The sequence below is a fragment of the Podarcis vaucheri genome (genome assembly GCF_965113315.1).
Source record: "Podarcis vaucheri genome assembly, chromosome: 9".
Classification (NCBI taxonomy): domain Eukaryota; kingdom Metazoa; phylum Chordata; class Lepidosauria; order Squamata; family Lacertidae; genus Podarcis; species Podarcis vaucheri.
In genome coordinates, this window is record NC_138767.1 from 3,005,019 (window position 1) to 3,025,293 (window position 20,275).

Here is a 20,275-nt window from a genome sequence, read left to right on the forward strand (position 1 = left end):
GGCAGTTGTTGTTGTTGTGTTGTTGTTGTTTGCTATTTCAACAGCAAACACAGGGCAACACACACACACACACACACACACACACACACACACACTGGAATGCTTGTAGTATGAAAAGTTGTAGGATATGCACTGATTGGACATGAAGCAGAGTCTGTAGGCACTGGCTGGAGATGCCACACAAAGATGGAAGGAATGGGTGCTGTAATCACTTGGGTCCATATGCACTCACTTGACAGCTCCAATGAATGGGACTGGGGCATGGGGCAGTTGTGTGGGGTGCAGGATGGAAGCACAGAATATATAACAACTCTACACAGACACGCACACTAAAACAGGGGTCAGCAAAATTTTTCAGCAGGGGGCCGGTCCACTGTCCCTCAGATCTTGTGGGGGACTGGACTATATTTTGAAAATAAAAATAAAAATGAATTCCTATGCCCCACAAATAACCCAGAGATGCATTTGAAATAAAAGCACACATTCTACTCATGTAAAAACACCAGGCAGGCCCAAAAATAACCCAGTGATGCATTTTAAATAAAATGACACATTCTACTCATGTAAAAACACACTGGTTCTCGGGCTGTCCGTGGGCAGGATTTAGAAGGCAATTGGGTTGGATCTGGCCCCCAGGCCTTAGTTTGCCTACCCATGCTCTAAAACTAGCTTCTCATTTTCAGCCATGGCAGCAGGTATGGAGCGTGGCCTCTCCTGCCTGTTGTGGACTGGTAGGATGCAGAAAAGTGGTGGGAGGCATCAGCCAGGGAACCACCAGGGGAAGAAGGCTCAGAGCCAGGGGATTGGTGTTGGGCTGATGGTGAGCGGCCAGAGGGAGGAGACTGGGAGGAGGAGACGTTGGAAGCTGGAAGGGCAACAGAGTTTAGTGAGCAGGAAGAGGCGGTGGCAGACTGCAGTCCAGACTCTGAGGCTGAAGCAGAGGCTGGAGAGGAGGGCGGCCAAGAGGCGCTGAAGAATCCAGGGAGTCTCTGCCTCCTGCTGCGACCAGCTACCCTCCCCCCTGACCTATGATAATGTGCAGAGAAATATGAAAAGAGTGGAACGGAGATTAGTTGTGCACAGATGCAGTTTGAGACTGCGTGGGGAAAACCCAGGAGAGGAGGAGCCCTAGAGGGGTGGGAAGGTGGGGACCTTCAGTTGCTGAAACCACTGGGCTTGAGCTGTGGTTTGTTTCTTTGAATAAAGATTTAACTTCATCGGCCTCGGGTGATTTATTGCTTTTTGTTGCTGACCTACGCTAGGCTCAAGCCTTGACACTGCCTTTCCCAAACACACCCGAATGAACAAGGACAAGCGACTGGTTCTTTAATTCATTATTGGTGAAGCACTCGCTTACATCAGATCCTAATGTGCTAGTAATACACAAGAACACTACCTGCTAACTAGCTGTCTAGGCAACCTATGGCCTCAGACCTATGCCCCGTCTCGGATATTTGGAAGAGGAGCCTAGCTCTGCCCCCATTCCTTCTTAAACCTCCTTGGCTGACGTGGTTCCCTTCACTTCAGTACTTGGCCCCACAATCAGGACCAATAGCAACTGTAGGATACAGTGGTATCTCAGGTTAAGTACTTAATTCGTTCCCGAGGTCCGTTCTTAACCTGAAACTGTTCTTAACCTGAAGCACCACTTTAGCTAATGGAGCCTCCTGCTGCTGCCACACAATTTCTGTTCTCATCCTGAAGCAAAGTTCTTAACCCGAGGTATTATTTCTGGGTTAGTGGAGTCTGTAACCTGAAGCGTATGTAACCTGAAGCGTATGCAACCCGAGGTACCACTGTATTTTGTTCTGCCCCCGTAGGGCTGCCATAATCGGTGCCAACAACAAAGCATTGCTTTTTCACAACTTTTAATGCATGGATTCGCCAGATCTGAAGGAAAAGTCAAAATCCAGGGAAGGGGAACGTTCATGAATACTCACTCTGATTTGTTGTCATGGAGAGTGGGATATGACTGAAGTAATTCATGCATTTTTTTTTGGTGTCCATCTTTGTGGGGTTCAAAATAAGTTCTATTTTTCCGGCCTTGAGGAAGCAGGATTAACTAGGAGTGGAGTTTTTTCACGCACCGTTTTCATAAGGTGGTAAGCTGACTTGCAGCGAAATGGCGCCCTGTCCATTTCCCCCCACCTTTTGCCTGTAGATCAGGGAGAGCAGCACTTACGACTTACGTCATCCACCTTTCATCTGGACTCACCCTACAAACTGCAGCTTTTCTCTCATAGCAGCTAACATTGTTCCAACAGTTTCCTGGGGTTGCACAATTCATTTGAATTTCAACACAATCTTCCCTTAAGGGACCCCACGAGTCTGGCTGACCTGGCTCCCAAAAGCTGAAAAGAATACAAATCAATACAATACAATACAATACAATACAATACAATACAATACAATACAATACAATACAATACAATACAATACAATACAATACAATACAAATCAATCCAGAATGGTGCTCTACTTTTGCTATGGGAAGAAAAAAAAAGCTCTGTGCAGTGTGCAGACTCTTAGCACTAAAGTAGAAGCAGACTTCTCACACTAAGTAGATGGTTTGAGAATTTGAATTTGAACCAATGGATTCAAGTTACAAGAGATTGCAGCTCAACATCAGGAAGAACTTTCTGGAAGTAAGAGCTGTTCAACAGTGGAACGGTCTCCCTTGGGAGATTGTCAACTTCCTTGGAGGTGTTAAGCAGAGGCTGGATGGCCATCTGTCAGGGATGTTAGGGGGTTGGACTAGATGACCCTCAGGGTCCCTTCCAACTCTACAATTCTTTGATTCTATGTTACCGCAAGCAAGCGTTATCAAACACTTTCCTTATCACAGAATTCCATTTCGAAGAGAAACAGGTTGAATTGCACAACCTGAATTTGTCAACTGAATGCCACCCGAAAATAGTGAAAGTCTGGAAGAGCTCTTAGTAACGTTATTTTTGAGAAAGTCTATACAATAAAAGGCTGCAGAGAAGCTTTTTCATGGACCCACCTGGTTTGGAATGGTGTCTTACCATCAATCCACTTCCAGCTTTTGCCATCTTTTAAGAGTCCAATCCATACACTTTGTTTGGATGCCTTGGACAGTGATTCCACAAAAGTCTGCAAGACAGAAATAGAGTGTCTTCACCTGGAATAAGGGGTAAGGGGGAAATTCAACTGAGTTCACATTTAAGGGCAAATCAGTCTGATTCACAGTTTCTGATACAACACATCAACCAAAACGGTGACCAACCTAGGTCCATAGCAAGGCCATTGAAGAAAAACCTGTAAAATAGGGAGGGAGTGAGTTTGAAGAAGCGAGCCAAGAGGAATCCGTCTGGCTCACGCCTGATTTTAAGTGTTCCCGGCCACGCCCCCACCAGCCGCTGGATTAGCTGCCTGGTCGATGACATGACCGGGATCCCCTGGGCAATGCGGGACTTCGTTCCCCACCCCCGGAGGAGAGTGGGTGGCTGTGCGGTCCACCGCAACTCCTCCCCACAGGGAAGTGGAGTGGATTTGCTGGGGCAGAAGCACCACATTGGTTATTCAGCATCTTTCTGAGAAACCAACCATCCATGCTGATGTGTGACAGGGAGCATTTCCCAGATTGTACCACTTCAGGTTGCAGGGAAGGGGCTGTGTGGCTTGAGTGGTGCATCTCCACATGCAAGGTGGCTTTCAAGTAAGGCAGGGCTGGCCAACTCCCAAGAGACTGCAATCTACTCACAGAGTTAAGAACTGGCAGTGATCTACCCCCCCTTTTGGATTCAGGTCAAAGTTGTTGAGTTTTTTTCAAGGAGGAGGTTGAGCTTTTTTTAGGAGAGCCACAGTTGTTCAGCTTCTTTGGGGGGGGGGAGCCAATGATCTACTAGTGATCTACCACAGACATCCAGTGATCTTCTGGTAGATCATGATCTACCTGTTGGACATGCCTGAAGTAAGGCAATAAAGGCTTTCTGGGAAATGATATACAATGAATTGGAAAAAATAGTTTAAAATAACTTTTGGAAAAAAACAACAACGCAGCAGCCTTCTTATTAGGAATTGTAGGTACCAACATCCCAAAGGAACAGAAAAGACTCTTCATGTATGCGACAACAGCAGCACGGATGCTACTGGCCCAGAGACGGAAAGCAGAAAGAGTCTCTATCAGAGAAGAATAGCAAACCAAGACTACGCTGAAATGGCAAAACTGACCGGAAAGCTCAGGAGCTAAGAAGACAAAAACTTCAAGAAAGAATGGGAAAAATTTAGAATTTATTTAGGAGAATAAATCTGCAAGCAGATGAAAACATTAGCAGGATTTTAATCTTGCTTGTAGTGTAGCAAATACTATGGACAGTATGGATAGATATAAAATATAGACTAGGAAATAATATGCAGTTGAAACTGTTGACAATAGGACCCATGGAGGGGATGGGGGAATTCTCGAGATTCAGAGAAATCTCTATATGGATATGTATTTGGTTTTGTTATAAATTTATATCGGCAAAATCAAATATGAAAGATCAAAACAAAACAAAACATAACAAAACAAGGTGGCTTCCAAGTAAAGCACCACCATGCTAAGGCATCATAAAAGCACTCAGAAGCACAAAACATAAGTGCGAATATAACCCAGCAGAGGAGCTACTAAACGGCCTCGGTCCAGTATACCTGAAGGAGCGTCTCCACCCCCATCGTTCTACCCAGACACTGAGGTCCAGCACCGAGGTCCTTCTGGTGGTTCCCTCACTGCGAGAAGCCAAGTTACAGGGAACCAGGCAGAGGGCCTTCTCGGTAGTGGCGCCCTCCCTGTGGAACGTCCTCCCACCAGATGTCAAAGAGAACAACAACTACCAGACTTTTAGAAGACATCTGAAGGCAGCCCTCTTTAGGGAAGCTTTTAATGTTTGATGTATCACAGTATTTTAATATTCTTTTGGAAGCCGCCCAGAGTGGCTGGGGAAACCCAGCCAGATGGGCGGGGTATAAATAATAAATAATAATAATAATAATAATAATAATAATAATAATAATAATTGGCTTCTGTCAAATAGTACCATCCAGTTGGTCCCCCCTCTATGGTCCTCCTCAGCGACATAGAAGGGTGCTTTGGGGTCCCCACTTCACTCAAGGGTCAGGTTGTAAAATCATTGTGATGTGAATACATTTGCCTTCTAGCATCCCATTGTTAGGCTTACCTCCTCGCTAGCAGTTGTGATGGGAGTCAAAGTAGCATTTCTGTTTTTACATGCCCTTTGGGCATAAAAAAATGCCGTTTCATAAGCGTCGAGGTAATAGAGGTGGCCATCATGTTGCTTCCACCCAGTGGATATCCTTTCAATGAAGGCGTCTTTGAGCCAACGTGGCCGGATCATAAAAGGAACCCACCGAGAACAAGAAGGGCGGACATTAGGAACCAGCTTTTAGATCTCTGCAGATTTTAATATGCATCTCAGAAGTACATGTATTTCATTAAGTGCCAATATGATACAAGACAGAGTTTTGACATAATCCAACCCTGCAACATTCCAGTACATTCCCAAGAACATTTGTGATGTCTCAAAACAGGGAATCAAACCTGGGCAAAACATTATAGATTTATTGTTTACATCTAATTAGGAAACACTGTAACAGACACAGTTGGGAGGGGCAAAGGGACCTTAGCCCCCGGAAGCTGGCTCCTATCCTGGCAATGCAAATCAGTTGCTAGAGCTGGTGAGGAAGAGGAAGAGGAAGAGGAAGAGGAAGAGGAAGAGGAAGAGGTTGTGAATCTCACAACCAGCTTGAGGTTCTAGGGCTCTCCCAGTTTGTTTCGGGCCCCATACATCAAGCAGGCCTCACGCTGGATTTGATCTTTGGTGCAGGCGTAGATGTGATCATGTCCCCCTCGATGGGGGTGCCATGGTCTGATCACTACGCCCTGAAAGCCAGGATTGACTTCCCGTCCCCACCCTGCTTAGGTGGTGAGCATATTTGGGCTTACCCGTGGAGGCTGATGGACCCTGCTGGATTCTGTCAGGGCTTGCAGGACCCTGCTCCCCCTGGTGACTCATTGACTGAGCTTGGCAGCCATCGATGAGATTGCACCTAGGCGTCCTCTGCGACCCCGCAGAAACTGGGCTCCCCGGTTTACCGAAGAGCTCCGGAAAATGAAGCGGGACCTCAGACGGCTAGAGCGAGTATGGCAGGGTGCCCGTGACGGAGCCACAAGAACATCTTATAGGGCGTTTATGAAAATCTATGAGATGGCAATGAAGGCTGCAAAGAAGTCTTACTTCTCAGCCTCCATTGCATCCACTAGCCCTTGCCCAGTGCAACTTTTTAGTTTGGAAGCTGTGGCTGGATGTTTACGTGGGAGCCGGTTGAAGTTAAATCCTTCGAAGACAGAGGTCCTTTGGCTGAGTCAAGATGATATGGGGTTGGGGGGCCAAATCCCATCCCTTGTGGGGGCGCAATTAGTGCCGGCGCCTTCCCTCAGGAGTTTGGATGTAGTCTTTGACGCCACCCTTTCTATGGAGGCGCAGGTTACAGCTATCAAAAAGGTGGCATTTTTTCATCTCCGCCAAGCTAAGCAGTTGGTCCCTTACCTCTCTCGCCCCGACCTTGCCACTGTGATCCATGCGACGGTCACCTCCAGGCTTGATTATTGTAACTCATTCTACGTGGGGCTGCCCTTGAAAATGACCCAGAAACTCCAGCGGGTGCAGAATGCCACGGCGAGACTCCTTATGGGGTCCTCGCCTTGGGATCACATTCACCCAGTGCTATACCAGTTGCACTGGCTCCCGGTGGAGTACAGGATCAAGTTTAAGGTGCTGGTTTTAACCTTTAAAGCCCTATACAGCCTAGGACCCTCATACCTATGGGTCCGCCTCTCCTGGTATGCCCCACGGAGGACCTTACGGTCTGCAAATAACAACATCCTAAAGATTCTGGGCCCCAGAGAGATCAGACTGGCCTTGACCAGAGCCAGGGCCTTTTTGGCTGTGGCCCTGGCCTGGTGGAATGCTCTGTCACAAGAGACTAGGGCCCTGTGAGATTTGACATCTTTTCGCAGGGCCTGCAAGACGGAGCTGTTCCGCCAGGCCTTTGGCTAGGGTTCAGTCTGACTCATTTTCTCCTTGTATAAGAACAAGCACGAAGGATGTTCCCAGCCCGCTCACAGGTACTCATAATATTAGCGGAAACAGTTGGTAACCACCTTCAATTTTAAACTGAAGATTGCCACTTGTCCAGTTTGTTTGAATTAATTGTGGGATGTATCTCAATTTATTGATTGCTTGTTTTTATGCATTGTCTTACTTGTATGATGTTAGCTGCTCTGAGCCCGGCTTTGGCAAGGGAGGGTGGGATATAAATAAGATTTATTTATTTATTTAATAGGGCACCCTTCCCCAGCCTGGTAAGCTCCTGTGCTGGCTGAGGCTGATGGGAGTTTTGCTCCACATGCTTTGGACTATGTGGCAAGGCACATGGTTGAGGCTCAAGAGTGGCCAGATGCAAAGAGGGACCACCACCATGTTCAGAGGCTGTGGGACTTTCAGGAGGTACAGATTCAGCTGGGCAAGGTTCTCCTTGTACTCTGATTTGTTTGCATCACAGCCGCATAGAGTAACTTACCAATTGATAGCTGTAATTCAAAAATTTTAGAATCTATCTTGACCACTTCGAGCAGTAACTTCTGAGCTTCATTGAGTATTGCCGAATCTAAAGAGTTGTAGTGGATCAAGTCAGGGAGATCTCAAAACACACACACACACACACACACACACACACACACACAAAAAGTACTGTATTTTTCCATGTATAACACGCCCCCATGTATAAGACGACCCATATTTTTGGGGACAAAAAATAAAATTTTGGAGGGGGAGACTGCCCAGAGATGTTAAGTTTTTTGGGGGGCGGGATGCCCACCTGCACACTCAACGAAACCACAGCAGATGGCACGCACGCCACAAATCAAACGCCCAATTGCCACAGACACAGCCAATCATCAGCAGGCCTTGCCTCAGCAACCAAATACGCGCCAAATCGCCCATCACCCCTCAGCTTTCCATGTATAAGAAGACACACAGTTTTAGCCAATTATTTCTACGGAAATAATATCACCTTAGGATCAGAAAATTACGGTAATTGCGTTACATTCTGTTGCGCTCTGGCATAAGACAAGAAGCAGATCCCAGGGTTATGCTGATGGGAGCAGTCCTGATTCTCTGCAGCAGGGATCACCAAGAGGGAGGGATCCTGGTTAGTGTATGCCATTATATCAGTGTCCCTTTGTCTCAACCCCTATGATTGTGTACGGGAAATGGCTCTTATGGACATGATCCTGCAAAGGGTGCAATGATTCTGTGCGCAGATTGCCCATTGTATGAAGGGCACATACACATTAGTTATATCTATCCCTGGTCCCCCACCCACAACTCAACTTGGTGAAGCTCTCATCCCTCCAACTCTGCCCCCAAACCCTAGAGATCACTTTGCAGTGACTACAGCTGTGATCCTATAGATCAGGGGTAGTCAACCTTTTTATACCTACTGCCCACTAATGCATCTTTTTTGATGGTAAAATTTCCTTACTGCTCACCAGTGCTCAATGGAAGGAGGATTCAGCTTGTGCCGTAGAACCCCCCTACAGCCCACCTAGAATCCTGAAATGCCCACTAGTGGGTGGTAGGGACCAGGTTGATGACCCCTGCTATAGATCTTCCAGATGCAATGGGATTTCCTCCCAAGTAAGAGAGAAAAAGTATAAATGCATCACTGAACTGAAGTTTAAACTGTTTATTAGCAATTCTAGCCCTTCCTTACACAAACACACACTTCCCTCCATGTCACTTTTTAAAAAGCCAGCAATAATTAAAAATGGACTATCTAAGAGGAACCCTGCCCAGTAACTGGCCACTACATTTTGGACCAGTTGAAGTTTCTTCCAAGGGCAGCCTCACATAGAGCACATTGCAATGTTCTGTGTGAGAAGTTTTGATGAGTTCAAACAAAATGGACCAAAGAAAGGGGAATCAGCTAGTGAACTTCTGCTGCAATTCCTCAGGACTAAACTTTATCAGATTCTTTGGCAAAAAGGTATGTTGGACTTACTGCGAACTTCCTTTCTCTTCAATAGATGGAAGTTACCCAGGAATGGCTTGCTCCTCCCACTTGCCTCAGAAGCAGGGCTATGCAAATGACTTTGGGCTTGGTCTGAGCCAGTAGGAGAACTCTCCCCTGGTTTCAGGACACAATTGCAGCTGGATGAAAAAAGGAATTATGGAATATTTCTTGCAGTTCAAGAAACCATTACCTTCTGTTCCCGTAAACACAAATAAGTGGGCATATAACTAACCCCTGCCTGAAGAAGATTAGACAGAAAGTCACCCCCTCGACCTTAATCTATCCTAATAATTGGCTCCTGAAGTCAACCCTAACCCTAACCCCTTATACTGTGGCAGAGAGACAGTTCTTGGGTGATTCATCTACTGAAGAGAATTAACATCCATGGGAAACCCAGTCTTCCAGGCTTGGAGTAATATAGGAACAGCATGTTTTAAAAAATGGCAAAGCAGTACACTGTACAGTGGATGCTCGGGTTGTGAACGTGATCCGTGCAGGAGGCACGTTCGCAACCCGCAGCGCCACGTCTGCGCATGCCCGGGTGTTGCAATTCGGCACTTCTGTGCATGTACAAAGCACGATTTAGCGCTTCTGTGCATATGTGAGCGCCAAAACCTGGAAGTAACCCATTCCAGTACTTCCGGGTTTAGCGCAGTGCACAACCTGAAAACACGCAACCTGAAGTGTCTGTAACCTGAGGTATGACTATACACCCACCCTGGGGAGCTGTCCAATTCGGACAACAGACAGAGCCTCACAAGTTACATTCTGTCTTGGTCTGGGTGGAGTTATAGGCCCTTGGACAGCTCCAATAACAAGAGAAAGAAAGTCTGATGTTAACCTGTGCCGTCTGGCTGGCAGTGCAGAGTTTGGCTTCCATTTACACTTCTGTTGTTTGTCTGTATATATAGGTTAACGGGAGGGTTTTGCAGAGGAAACGGAACGAATTGGTCTCTAACTATAGACTGGCATTTAAAGGTACTGAGCCCAAAGTCATTTGATAGCCTTGCCTCTGGAGCAAGTGAGGGAAATGGCCTGCTCCTAACTGCCCTCCAAAACTGAAGGGGGAATCTTGGGTTGCATATGGGGTTACACAACTGCTGAATATTGTGAATGGAATAGAAGGTTATTCTTAGAGAAGAGGCATTGGAAGACAGGTGGGCAATACTCCCTCTTTACATGACTGTAAGCCCTCCTTCAGGTATGGGATGATGACCCAGCGTGGGAGAGAGGGAAAGGACTTGAGCATCAACACTGCAACTCATTACTTACCGTTCATGTGTTCAAAGGACTGATTTCGACTGACCATGAATTCCCGAATCCTCTGCATAGCATTGATCTTTGCTGCTACTTCTTGTGATTCCAAATAATCTAATACCAAGGAAGGTAGAAAAGGAGTACTGTTTAGGCACAACCTAGTGAGATGGTTATTCTGAGCATAGCACACACCTGCCTCCCTCTGTAATGGTCACAAGGACTCAATTTGTAATGCCATTGCTCAGTCCTGGAACAGGCGTTGACATACGAAAGGAGACAGTGCACTGGAGCGCAAGTGGAATGCGGCAATCAGCTACCTCTTTGTGCAGAGCTTAGCTGGTGGGGGGTTTCCACATAGATTGAATCAAATCAATGGGGAGTACAAGGACTTAATGGAGGTAGGGTTGTGCCTCCCCTCTTTTTGAAAGGGTTCTTCATATTCTTTGCTATAAGAGTAGGAACTTACACAGAACAAGCAGCACAGTTGAGATAGAAAGCATGAGGACACACAGGAACCCAACAGCCCATTCACCATAGTAAGATTCCTCCTCATCAGGCAGTGTCTCTGGAAGGAAAAAAAGGAACGAAAATTGTCCTTGGGCCACCCAAAGAAAGCATCCTGGCATCATCCCAGTGGATAAGCTTGTTCATATATTCTGGCTTTAGCCAGCAGCACCTAAACCACAAAAGCTTTGAAAGCTGCTGCTCAATAAACCTACACTGGACTGAAAGCTTGATAACTTGATAACTATGGGCTTGTCACAAATCTTCCCTCTGTCTTCCAAGGAGCACCCTGTTGAGATTTTTGCCTATGTGCTATCTGATCCAGCTTCCCACAAAAGCAATTAAGGAGTTGGCCGAAGACCAAGAAGACTGAGCAGAGGGAGTTATCCTGCCTAGAGATATGGGACCTTGGATACAACTCTGCTATTGGACGAGGCCACTCACATAGGCATGATGACACATGACCTTCCTGTTGGTTAGTGGCTGGTTGGTCAATGTTGTTCTGAGAATTAGTTGGAGTTTGTTCAGAAAGAGTTAAGATCCATGTCTGTATCTGTTGGGATATGACTACTACGCAGCTGCGAACAAGCAGCTGGATGTTTACATCACATGATGGAGCTAACTGTGGGACAGGAAGCTCCAGGGATTTCTCAGAGATCTGTTCTTTGTATAACATGAGACCTTCCTGTTGCTTGTGTGAAGGAAGTCTGAGTCAGTTGCTCGGGGAAGTCTGAGTGAACGGACATGTTTTTGTACAGTTGTACAGTCAGAAATAAACTGTAGAGATGTAGCAGACTTTCTGACTATCTTCTTTCTCCTGCTGCTATGCAAGAGAGAAGGGGATGTGCACCTTTCATCAGGGAGGTGTCGCCTATCAAGATCTCCCTGGACTGCCGGGATGCCAGCCAGGGAAGATCGCCGGTAAACAGGCCCCAGGAGCCTGGGAGAGGGGCCAGCCTCTCCCGAGGGGGCCAGTTTTCCAACAGTATCCTGTATATAGTAACTTGTGAGTCTGCTGTAAATAATAAACCTATAAGTAACCAAGTTACTAATAGCAGCGTCTTGTTCCTGCTTCATCCTGCCAGCTAGCAACCGACTGCTTCTGGACAGTGTGTGTATGCTCTGCAATATTCAACAGGTTATGGTCAAGATCCTTCAATACACCTTGCCACCATTGCCGCCACTACAGCACCAGCAGGTGTAGCAAATGGTAGTTTGCATGGGCCGAAAAGATGGCTGAAGAACATCACAAAATGGATGCAATGCCTTTGAAATGATCACGAACTGTGTTGCATAAGCACTAATGGAATGTGGAAAACATCATAATGTTTTGGCAAAAACAGTGTGTGCCGGGAACGGTACGTGCAAGGAGGCTTGGAGGTGGGCTGTAGAACTTTACACAATGTTTAGATAAGATAAGAGTTGTAAGATGATGCTGAGGACAAGGATGTGAGATGCCAAAAACATGCCAAGAACAAGGAGTAAGGAGTTGTGTAATGGAAGACCAAGGTGTATAAATGGTAAAGCCTTACAGCCTCAGTTGTGTGCCAGACATTGACAGCTGTCGTCCGGTCACTCGTGTTTCTTACTGGGTCTGATCAATCCAGTGTAGAGTGGTGAGTATGGGAGATGTATGTGTCAGGGAGAGGCAAACGGGAAAAGATGAAAGAACAGAAACCAGCAATTATAGAGAGCCGAAAGAGATCATTAGCAGCCTGTCATCTGACAATGAGTCTGACGTAGAGAGGGAGGAGGATGAGCCGGGAACAAGTCATTCTGTACACAGAGGAAGTCAGGGGAGGGGTTTCCGCAGACCTGCATGCTGGGTACGGAAAAGGAAAAAAAAAAGAGTAGACGCGGCAACTGTGCAACAAGGGGATGGACGCTAATTGAAACGCTGGAGATGTACTTTTGAACTTTGTCAAATAAATCAAATAGTTTGGAACTGGCTGGGAGCCCGGAGTCTTATCTATGCCAGCTGGACAGCATTAAGCCTCTGACAGTATGGATGTTTGTGTGATTGAGTGCATGTTCCCTGTCTTGTCATGCTTGTTAATCAATAAAGCAATGTTACAGAGAAAATCCAGCGTTGGTTGTCTGAGGTTTACTTGCGCTTTCCTAGAGTGTACTACTGGTCTCATTTATGCTAAACACTAAACAGATGAAAAGGACCTATGGGTCATAACATAGGCTGGATCCTTAGAGGCTGGATCTGCTGCCTTCATGGATTCCGCCACCTGAGGCAGTCACCTCAGCTTGTGAATTGGGTGGGCCAGTGTTGGCTTCTTGTTTCCCCTAGCCTTTCCCCCTGTACATCAACAATGCCAGTATAGAATAAACATCATGATCAATAGAAGGCAATAGTCAATAACACCTAACTTACTCCATGTAGGGTACACACAGACACAACAACAACAAAACCTTGCTAAGCATTGCAAAATATAAAGGCTTATATTCAGAAAGATAGGCAGAGTCCCACTGATTTTAACTAGACATTTTCATCTGAATTCTACAGATGTATAAATTACTGAATTTCTTAAACACTTGGAGGAGTTCTTCTTTCTCTTCATGTTCCTGCCTGGAAGTTAAGATATTTGGCAGTGATTCGCTAATGGAACTTTTCTGCCATGATGCCCCATTTTTGGAATTTTCTACCCACTGAAATTTTTCTGGCACTTTTGTTAGAATCATAGAATCATAGAATCATAGAGTTGGAAGAGACCACAAGGGCCATCGAGTCCAACCCCCTGCCAAGCAGGAAACACCATCAGAGCACTCCTGACATATGGTTGTCAAGCCTCTGCTTAAAGACCTCCAAAGTAGGAGACTCCACCACACTCCTTGGCAGCAAATTCCACTGTCAAACAGCTCTTACTGTCAGGAAGTTCTTCCTAATGTTTAGGTGGAATCTTCTTTCTTGTAGTTTGGATCCATTGCTCCGTGTCCGCTTCTCCGGAGCAGCAGAAAACAACCTTTCTCCCTCCTCTATGTGACATCCTTTTATATATTTGAACATGGCTATCATATCACCCCTTAACCTCCTCTTCTCCAGGCTAAACATGCCCAGCTCCCTTAGCCGTTCCTCATAAGGCATCGTTTCCAGGCCTTTGACCATTTTGGTTGCCCTCCTCTGGACACGTTCCAGTTTGTCAGTGTCCTTCTTGAATTGTGGTGCCCAGAACTGGACACAGTACTCCAGGTGTGGTCTGACCAGAGCAGAATACAGTGGCACTATTACTTCCCTTGATCTAGATGCTATACTCCTATTGATGCAGCCCAGAATTGCATTGGCTTTTTTAGCTGCCGCGTCACACTGTTGGCTCATGTCAAGTTTGTGGTCAGCCAAGACTCCTAGATCCTTTTCACATGTACTGCTCTCAAGCCAGGTGTCACCCGTCTTGTATTTGTGCCTCTCATTTTTTTTGCCCAAGTGCAATACTTTACATTTCTCCCTGTTAAAATTCATCTTGTTTATTTTTGCCCAGTTCTCTAATCTGTCAAGGTCGTTTTGAAGTGTGATCCTGTCCTCTGGGGTGTTAGCCACCCCTCCCAGTTTGGTGTCATCTGCAAATTTGATCAGGATGCCCTTGAGTCCATCATCCAAGTCGTTGATAAAGATGTTGAATAAGACCGGGCCCAAGACAGAACCCTGTGGCACCCCACTAGTCACTCTTCTCCAGGATGAAGAGGAACCATTGATGAGCACCCTTTGGGTTCGGTCAGTCAGCCAGTTACAAATCCACTGAGTGGTAGCATAGTCAAGACCGCATTTTACCAGCTTCTTTACAAGAATATCATGGGGCACCTTGTCAAATGCCTTGCTGAAATCAAGGTAGGCTACATCCACTGCGTTCCCTTCATCTACCAGGCTTGTAATTCTGTCAAAAAACGAGATCAGGTTAGTCTGACATGACTTATTTTTCAGAAATCCATGCTGACTATTGGTGATCACAGCATTCCTTTCTAGGTGCTCACAGACTGTTTGCTTAATGATCTGCTCCAGAATCTTCCCTGGTATTGATGTCAGACTGACTGGGCGGTAATTATTTGGGTCCTCTCTTTCCCCCTTTTTGAAAATAGGGACAACATTTGCCCTCCTCCAGTCTGCCGGGACTTCGCCTGTTCTCCAGGAATTCTCAAAGATGACTGCCAGTGGTTCTGAGATCACATCTGCCAGTTCTCTTAATACTCTTGGATGCAGTTCATCTGGCCCTGGAGACTTGAATACATCTAAACTAGCCAAATATTCTTGTACTATCTCCTTAGTTATTCTGGGCTGTGTTTCCTTTGCTGAATTGTTTGCTCCAAATTCTTCAGGTCGGGCATTGTTTTCTTTATCGGAGAAGACTGAGGCAAAGAAGGCATTGAGTAGTTCAGCCCTTTCTGTGTCCCCTGTTTGCATTTCACCATCTTCTCCTCTGAGTGACCCCATTGTTTCTTTGTTCTTCCTTTTGCTACGAACATACCCATAAAAGCCTTTTTTGTTGCTTTTAACCTCTCTAGCAAGCCTGAGTTCATTCTGTGCTTTAGCTTTTCTGACTTTGTGTCTACACGTGCTGGCTATTTGTTTGAATTCCTCTTTGGTGGTTTCCCCCCTTTTCCATTTTTTGTACACATCCTTTTTTAATCTTAATTCAGTTAAAAGTTCTTTAGATAGCCACCCTGGCTTCTTTAGGCACCTTCCATGTTTCCGTCTCATTGGTATTGCCTGACGTTGTGCTTTTAGTATCTCTCTCTTAACAAACTCCCAGCCATCATGAACTCCCTTTCCTTTTAGTATTGTTGTCCATGGGATCTCACCCAGCACTTCCCTAAGTTTTATGAAGTCGGCTTTCTTAAAGTCAAGAAATTGAGTCCTAGTATGCTTGGCTGCTCCTTTCCGCTGTATAGTAAACTTCAGAAGAGCATGATCACTCGCACCTAATGATCCTTCCACTTCTACCCCACTAACCAGGTCATCAACATTGGTTAGGACCAGATCTAAAATGGCTGTTCCTCTTGTTGCTTCTCCCACTTTCTGGACAATGAAGTTGTCTGCAAGGCCAGTGAGGAATCTGTTTGACCTTATGCTCTTGGCTGAGTTTGACATCCAACAAATATCCGGGTAATTGAAGTCCCCCATTACTACTATCTCCCTTCCTTTTGCTTGCTTGGCCATCTGTTCCAGGAAGGCATCATCTATGTCCTCTGTTTGGCTTGGGGATCTATAGTAAACTCCCACAATGAGGTCTCTGTTATTCTTCTCTCCCTTAATTTTGACCCAAATGCTCTCACTTTGGCTTTGAGGATCTAAATCTTGGATCTCTTCACAGGTATACACATCCCTGACATATAACGCCACTCCTCCTCCTTTCTTGTCTGGTCTGTTTCTCTGAAATAGATTGTATCCCCCCATTATTACATTCCAATCGTGGGACTTATCCCACCAGGTTTCAGTGATGCCTATTATGTCATATTTAGTTTGCTGTACCAAGAGCTCAAGCTCATCTTGTTTATTTCCCATGCTTTGCGCATTAGTGTACAGACATTGAAGTCCATTAATCATTGTTGACATTTATACACCAAGTCAATACGTGACTACTTCTCTGAGCTTTTAGAGACCAAGAAATAAGCCATGGGTTGGAAAACTTAGGCCCAGGGGCCGTATCCAGCCCAATTGCCTTCAAAATCCTGCCCGCGGACGGTCTGGGAATCTGTGTGTTTTTACATGAGTAGAATGTGTGCTATTATTAAAAATGCATCTCTGGGTTATTTGTGGAGCATAGGAATTTGTTCACCCCCCCAAATATAGTCCTGCCCCCCGCAAGGTCTGAGGGACAGTGGACCGTGGTGTCCCCTGCTGAAAAAGTCTCCTGACCCCTGTAGTAAGCCATAGTAAGCAGCGTGTGACGGGGGCAGGGATGAAAAAGAAAGAGGAAGCAGAGGGCTTGCAGAAGACCAGGTAAGATTTTTTTGCTCATTGGGGATGGGCAAAGATGTCAATTTCTCATTTTTTCCAATTCTTAATTCAGTTCTCCACATTTCCATACTAGAGTGTGATTATTATTTTTTAAAAAAAACACATTCTAATGAAAATTCGCCAGTGTTTTAGTGCGAATTTCTCTTAATATGCACATATTTTATTGCAATTTGCCTAATCTACAAATTTGCAAAGGAATTTCCTTACGCTAAAGTTTTTTTGTATGTTATTTTTATCAATGCATGCATTTTTATGCACACCTACTGCTAATACATGTGTGTGTGTTTTTAAATAAACATTGCTTGGCTGGACAAACACTTGCAAAATTTGGAGAAGTGTGAGTTTCAGAGTGTGGCTCTGTTTCAGTTTGCATGTTGCTCTGGACAGTGAGAATCAGATAAGTACACCTTTAAATGTGAACTGAGTTGAGTTTCTCCCCATCCCTAATTCTTAAATGGAGAAAGAAGCCCAAACTGGGAGTAGCTGTGTCTCTCACATCCTCTCTCCAGTTAAAGAGAAGCAAGCAAGGAAAGCAGACAGAATGGAGGCCCCTGGGCCTTGCTCCAAATATAAAAATATGGTTTGTATTCCTGTGAACTGAAAATAAAATTAGAAACAACTTACCTCCTGATGTGAGACTACTGCCCTTCTTCATTTTGCCTATTCATTTTCACTGGCTTCTCCACCTGGATTGTTCTCTACGGAAATATATAATGGACTTTGTTTTTTTTAAATATTTTTATTATTATTATTATCATCACTTTTAGCAAATCAATTTATAAATCAATATATCCAATTACATTTTCCCATTTCCCCCTTCCCTCCCACTCCCACCCTCCAAAGACTTCCCTCGGCTCCTCTCTCTGATTTGTTTATACATATTATTCTCTGCATGTTATAAAATTGTACATATCATTGCCTTATCTGTCATATGTTCTACTAATGAATTTGTGGATGTTTATTCAAAACCTGTCAAGGAGTCCAAATCCTTTTGTGGTCTTTTTAAATAGTTTGTAAATAGTTCCTATTCTTCCTTGAAATCACGATTGTCCTTCTCACACAGTTTATATGTCAACTTTGCCAACTTTGCATAGCTCATCAGTTTTTCTTGCCATTGTTTTTTCGTCGGGACTTCCTCATTCTTCCATCCTTGTGCTAACAAGACTCTTGCTGCTGTTGTAGCATACATAAATAGGTTTGTAGACTGCTTAAACTGTAACTAAAAGACATCCTTCACAAACCTGGCATCCTCCTAATGGTATTTGGCTGGAGCTGATGGGAATTGTAATCCAAAACGACCTGCAACAGACCTGGTTGATGAAGGCTACATTAAGACGAATGGAGTACTTAAGGAGCACTCATAGCGTTCATTCTTATGCTCCTCCTGCTTTGTATGATAGGTTGGCTGGAGTTTTGTGGAGCATAGTTAACACAGCATTTGCACCCAGAAAGCTTCTGGGATCTCCAGCAGCAGCAAAGCAATGCCTGAGATTTTGAAGTGTGGGTGACCATGTCAGATCACGCAGCACTGGGCAAGGCAGGGAATTCTCTGACTCAGTGAAAAGAGGGACAGAGAATTTTGTTCTGTCTGCCTTCTTAAGCAGACCGACCTAATTTGCACCTCCTGAACAAATAAGGAGCTCAAAATGTAATTATCATTTGGGTATTTTGCATTTCCAAATTTTGTGATATGGTCCTTGGCTCAAATGAAATACAAATGCATTTTTTAAACAACAACAACAACAACACCACACACACTTGTGTACTTTGTGATAAATACATTCAGCAACGTGTGTGCCGAAATAATATATATATCTAAACACTTAGTTTGTGTTTAAAACTCATATTTGAATACAATTTTTCATACCAAATTTTCTTTCTTGTCAAAATTCACACCTCAGCATAGAAACGGGATGGAATGGACTTATGAATAAACACATATGAAACACATGTGAAAGTGACATGGATGAGAAACCGACTAATCTACCCATCCTTAAGTAGAAGGCAGTTTCATACGAATAACATCCCCCACCCAATTCTGCCCCTATTTAGATACCGTGGTGCTCCCATCAGCTGATCTTCTCTTGGCCTCAGCTTCTTCCTGCAGACAGATGTTCCTTCCTTCAACAGCTCCAACCACCACCTACTTTGATGCAGAACATTCTAGAACTCTTCCCATTCAGCTTCTGCTGCTCCCTAACTGGGACTGGCAGCCAGCCAATCAGCATTCCACATAGAGCAGAAAGTCCGGGAGCCAGCGTGGTGTAGTGGTTAAGAGCAGTGGACTCGTAATCTGGTGAGCCAGGTTCGATTCCCCGCTCCTCCACATGCAGCTGCTGGGTGACCTTGGGCCAGTCACACTTCTCTGAAGTCTCTCAGCCCCACTCACCTCACAGAGTGTTTGTTGTGGGGGAGGAAGGGAAAGGAGAATGTCAGCCGCTTTGAGACTCCTTAGGGTAGTGATAAAGCGGGATATCAAATCCAAACTCCTCCTCCTCCTCCTCCTCTTCTTCTTCTTCTTCTTCTTCTTCTTCTTCTTCTTCTGGGAAAATACTTAGTTTACATATTTTCTAGAAGCCTTATAGCTGGGCTGGAAGATTGGGAAAATGCCTAACAGAAAAAGATCATTTGGATGTCATTCTGGAGTGAATATTTTGAATATCGAATAGACCCCTTATTTCCTCTGTTAAGGACCAACTGGTTTGATGATTCTGTTTTCCAATAGATGATGCAGTAAAATATTATAAAAGCAAGGAACTGCAGAAAGAATGGGGAGGGGAGCCGAAATAAAATATATATGATACATTGTTTGCTTTCCAAGTTTTTCTTTTTTAAATTTTGGTATGTTGTAAAATTAATTATATAAAGAATATATGTGTGTGTATTTGTTGTTGTTTAGTCTTGTCCAACTCTTCATGATCCCCTGGACCAGAGCACGCCAGGCACTCCTGTCTTCCACCGCCTACCGCAGTTTGGTCAAACTCATGCTGGTAGCTTCAAGAACACTGTCCCACCTTCTCGTCCTCCATCATCCCCTTCTCCTTGTGCCCTCCATCTTTCCCAACATCAGGGTCTTTTCCAGGGAGTCTTCTCTTCTCATGAGGTGACCAAAGTCTTGGAGCCTCAGCTTCACGATCTGTCCTTCCAGTGAGCACTCAGGGCTGATTTCCTTCAGAATGGAGAGGTTTGATCTTCTTGCAGTCCATGGGACGCTCAAGAGTCTCCTCCAGCACCAGAATTCATTCTTCGGTGATCAGCCTTCTTTATTGGTCCAGCTCTCACTACACAACTACACACACACACACACACACACACACACACACACACACACTTCCAGGAGATGATTTATAGCCACCAAAAATTCTGGTGCTTCTCCAGAACATGGGAATAAGGTGTTGGGACAAAAATGCCTCAAGGATGAGATGCAAACTATAGAGCATATCCCTGTGTTACTGTCTC

The 20,275-nt window shown here is 45.0% G+C and overlaps 1 protein-coding gene across 2 annotated transcripts; it reads right to left on the reverse strand.

Annotated features, from left to right (window-relative positions):
- Positions 1 to 1,851: 1,851 nt before the first annotated feature.
- On the reverse strand, positions 1,852 to 19,043 carry LOC309540090 (CD209 antigen-like protein C). Of its 2 annotated transcripts, none has more exons than XM_082236764.1 (8): positions 18,873 to 19,043; positions 17,441 to 17,514; positions 10,820 to 10,918; positions 10,369 to 10,467; positions 7,603 to 7,689; positions 5,181 to 5,332; positions 3,005 to 3,142; positions 1,852 to 2,351 (listed from the first exon to the last, which is right to left on the reverse strand). In XM_082236764.1, the coding sequence occupies exons 2-7, from the start codon at positions 17,469 to 17,471 to the stop codon at positions 3,029 to 3,031; spliced, it is 582 nt and encodes a 193-aa protein (XP_082092890.1). In that variant the 5' UTR covers positions 17,472 to 17,514; positions 18,873 to 19,043; the 3' UTR covers positions 1,852 to 2,351; positions 3,005 to 3,028. The 2 variants fall into 2 exon arrangements, with proteins under 2 accessions (XP_082092890.1, XP_082092889.1); XM_082236763.1 differs by having other exon boundaries at positions 3,005 to 3,114; positions 18,873 to 19,031.
- Between the last annotated feature and the right edge of the window lie 1,232 nt (positions 19,044 to 20,275).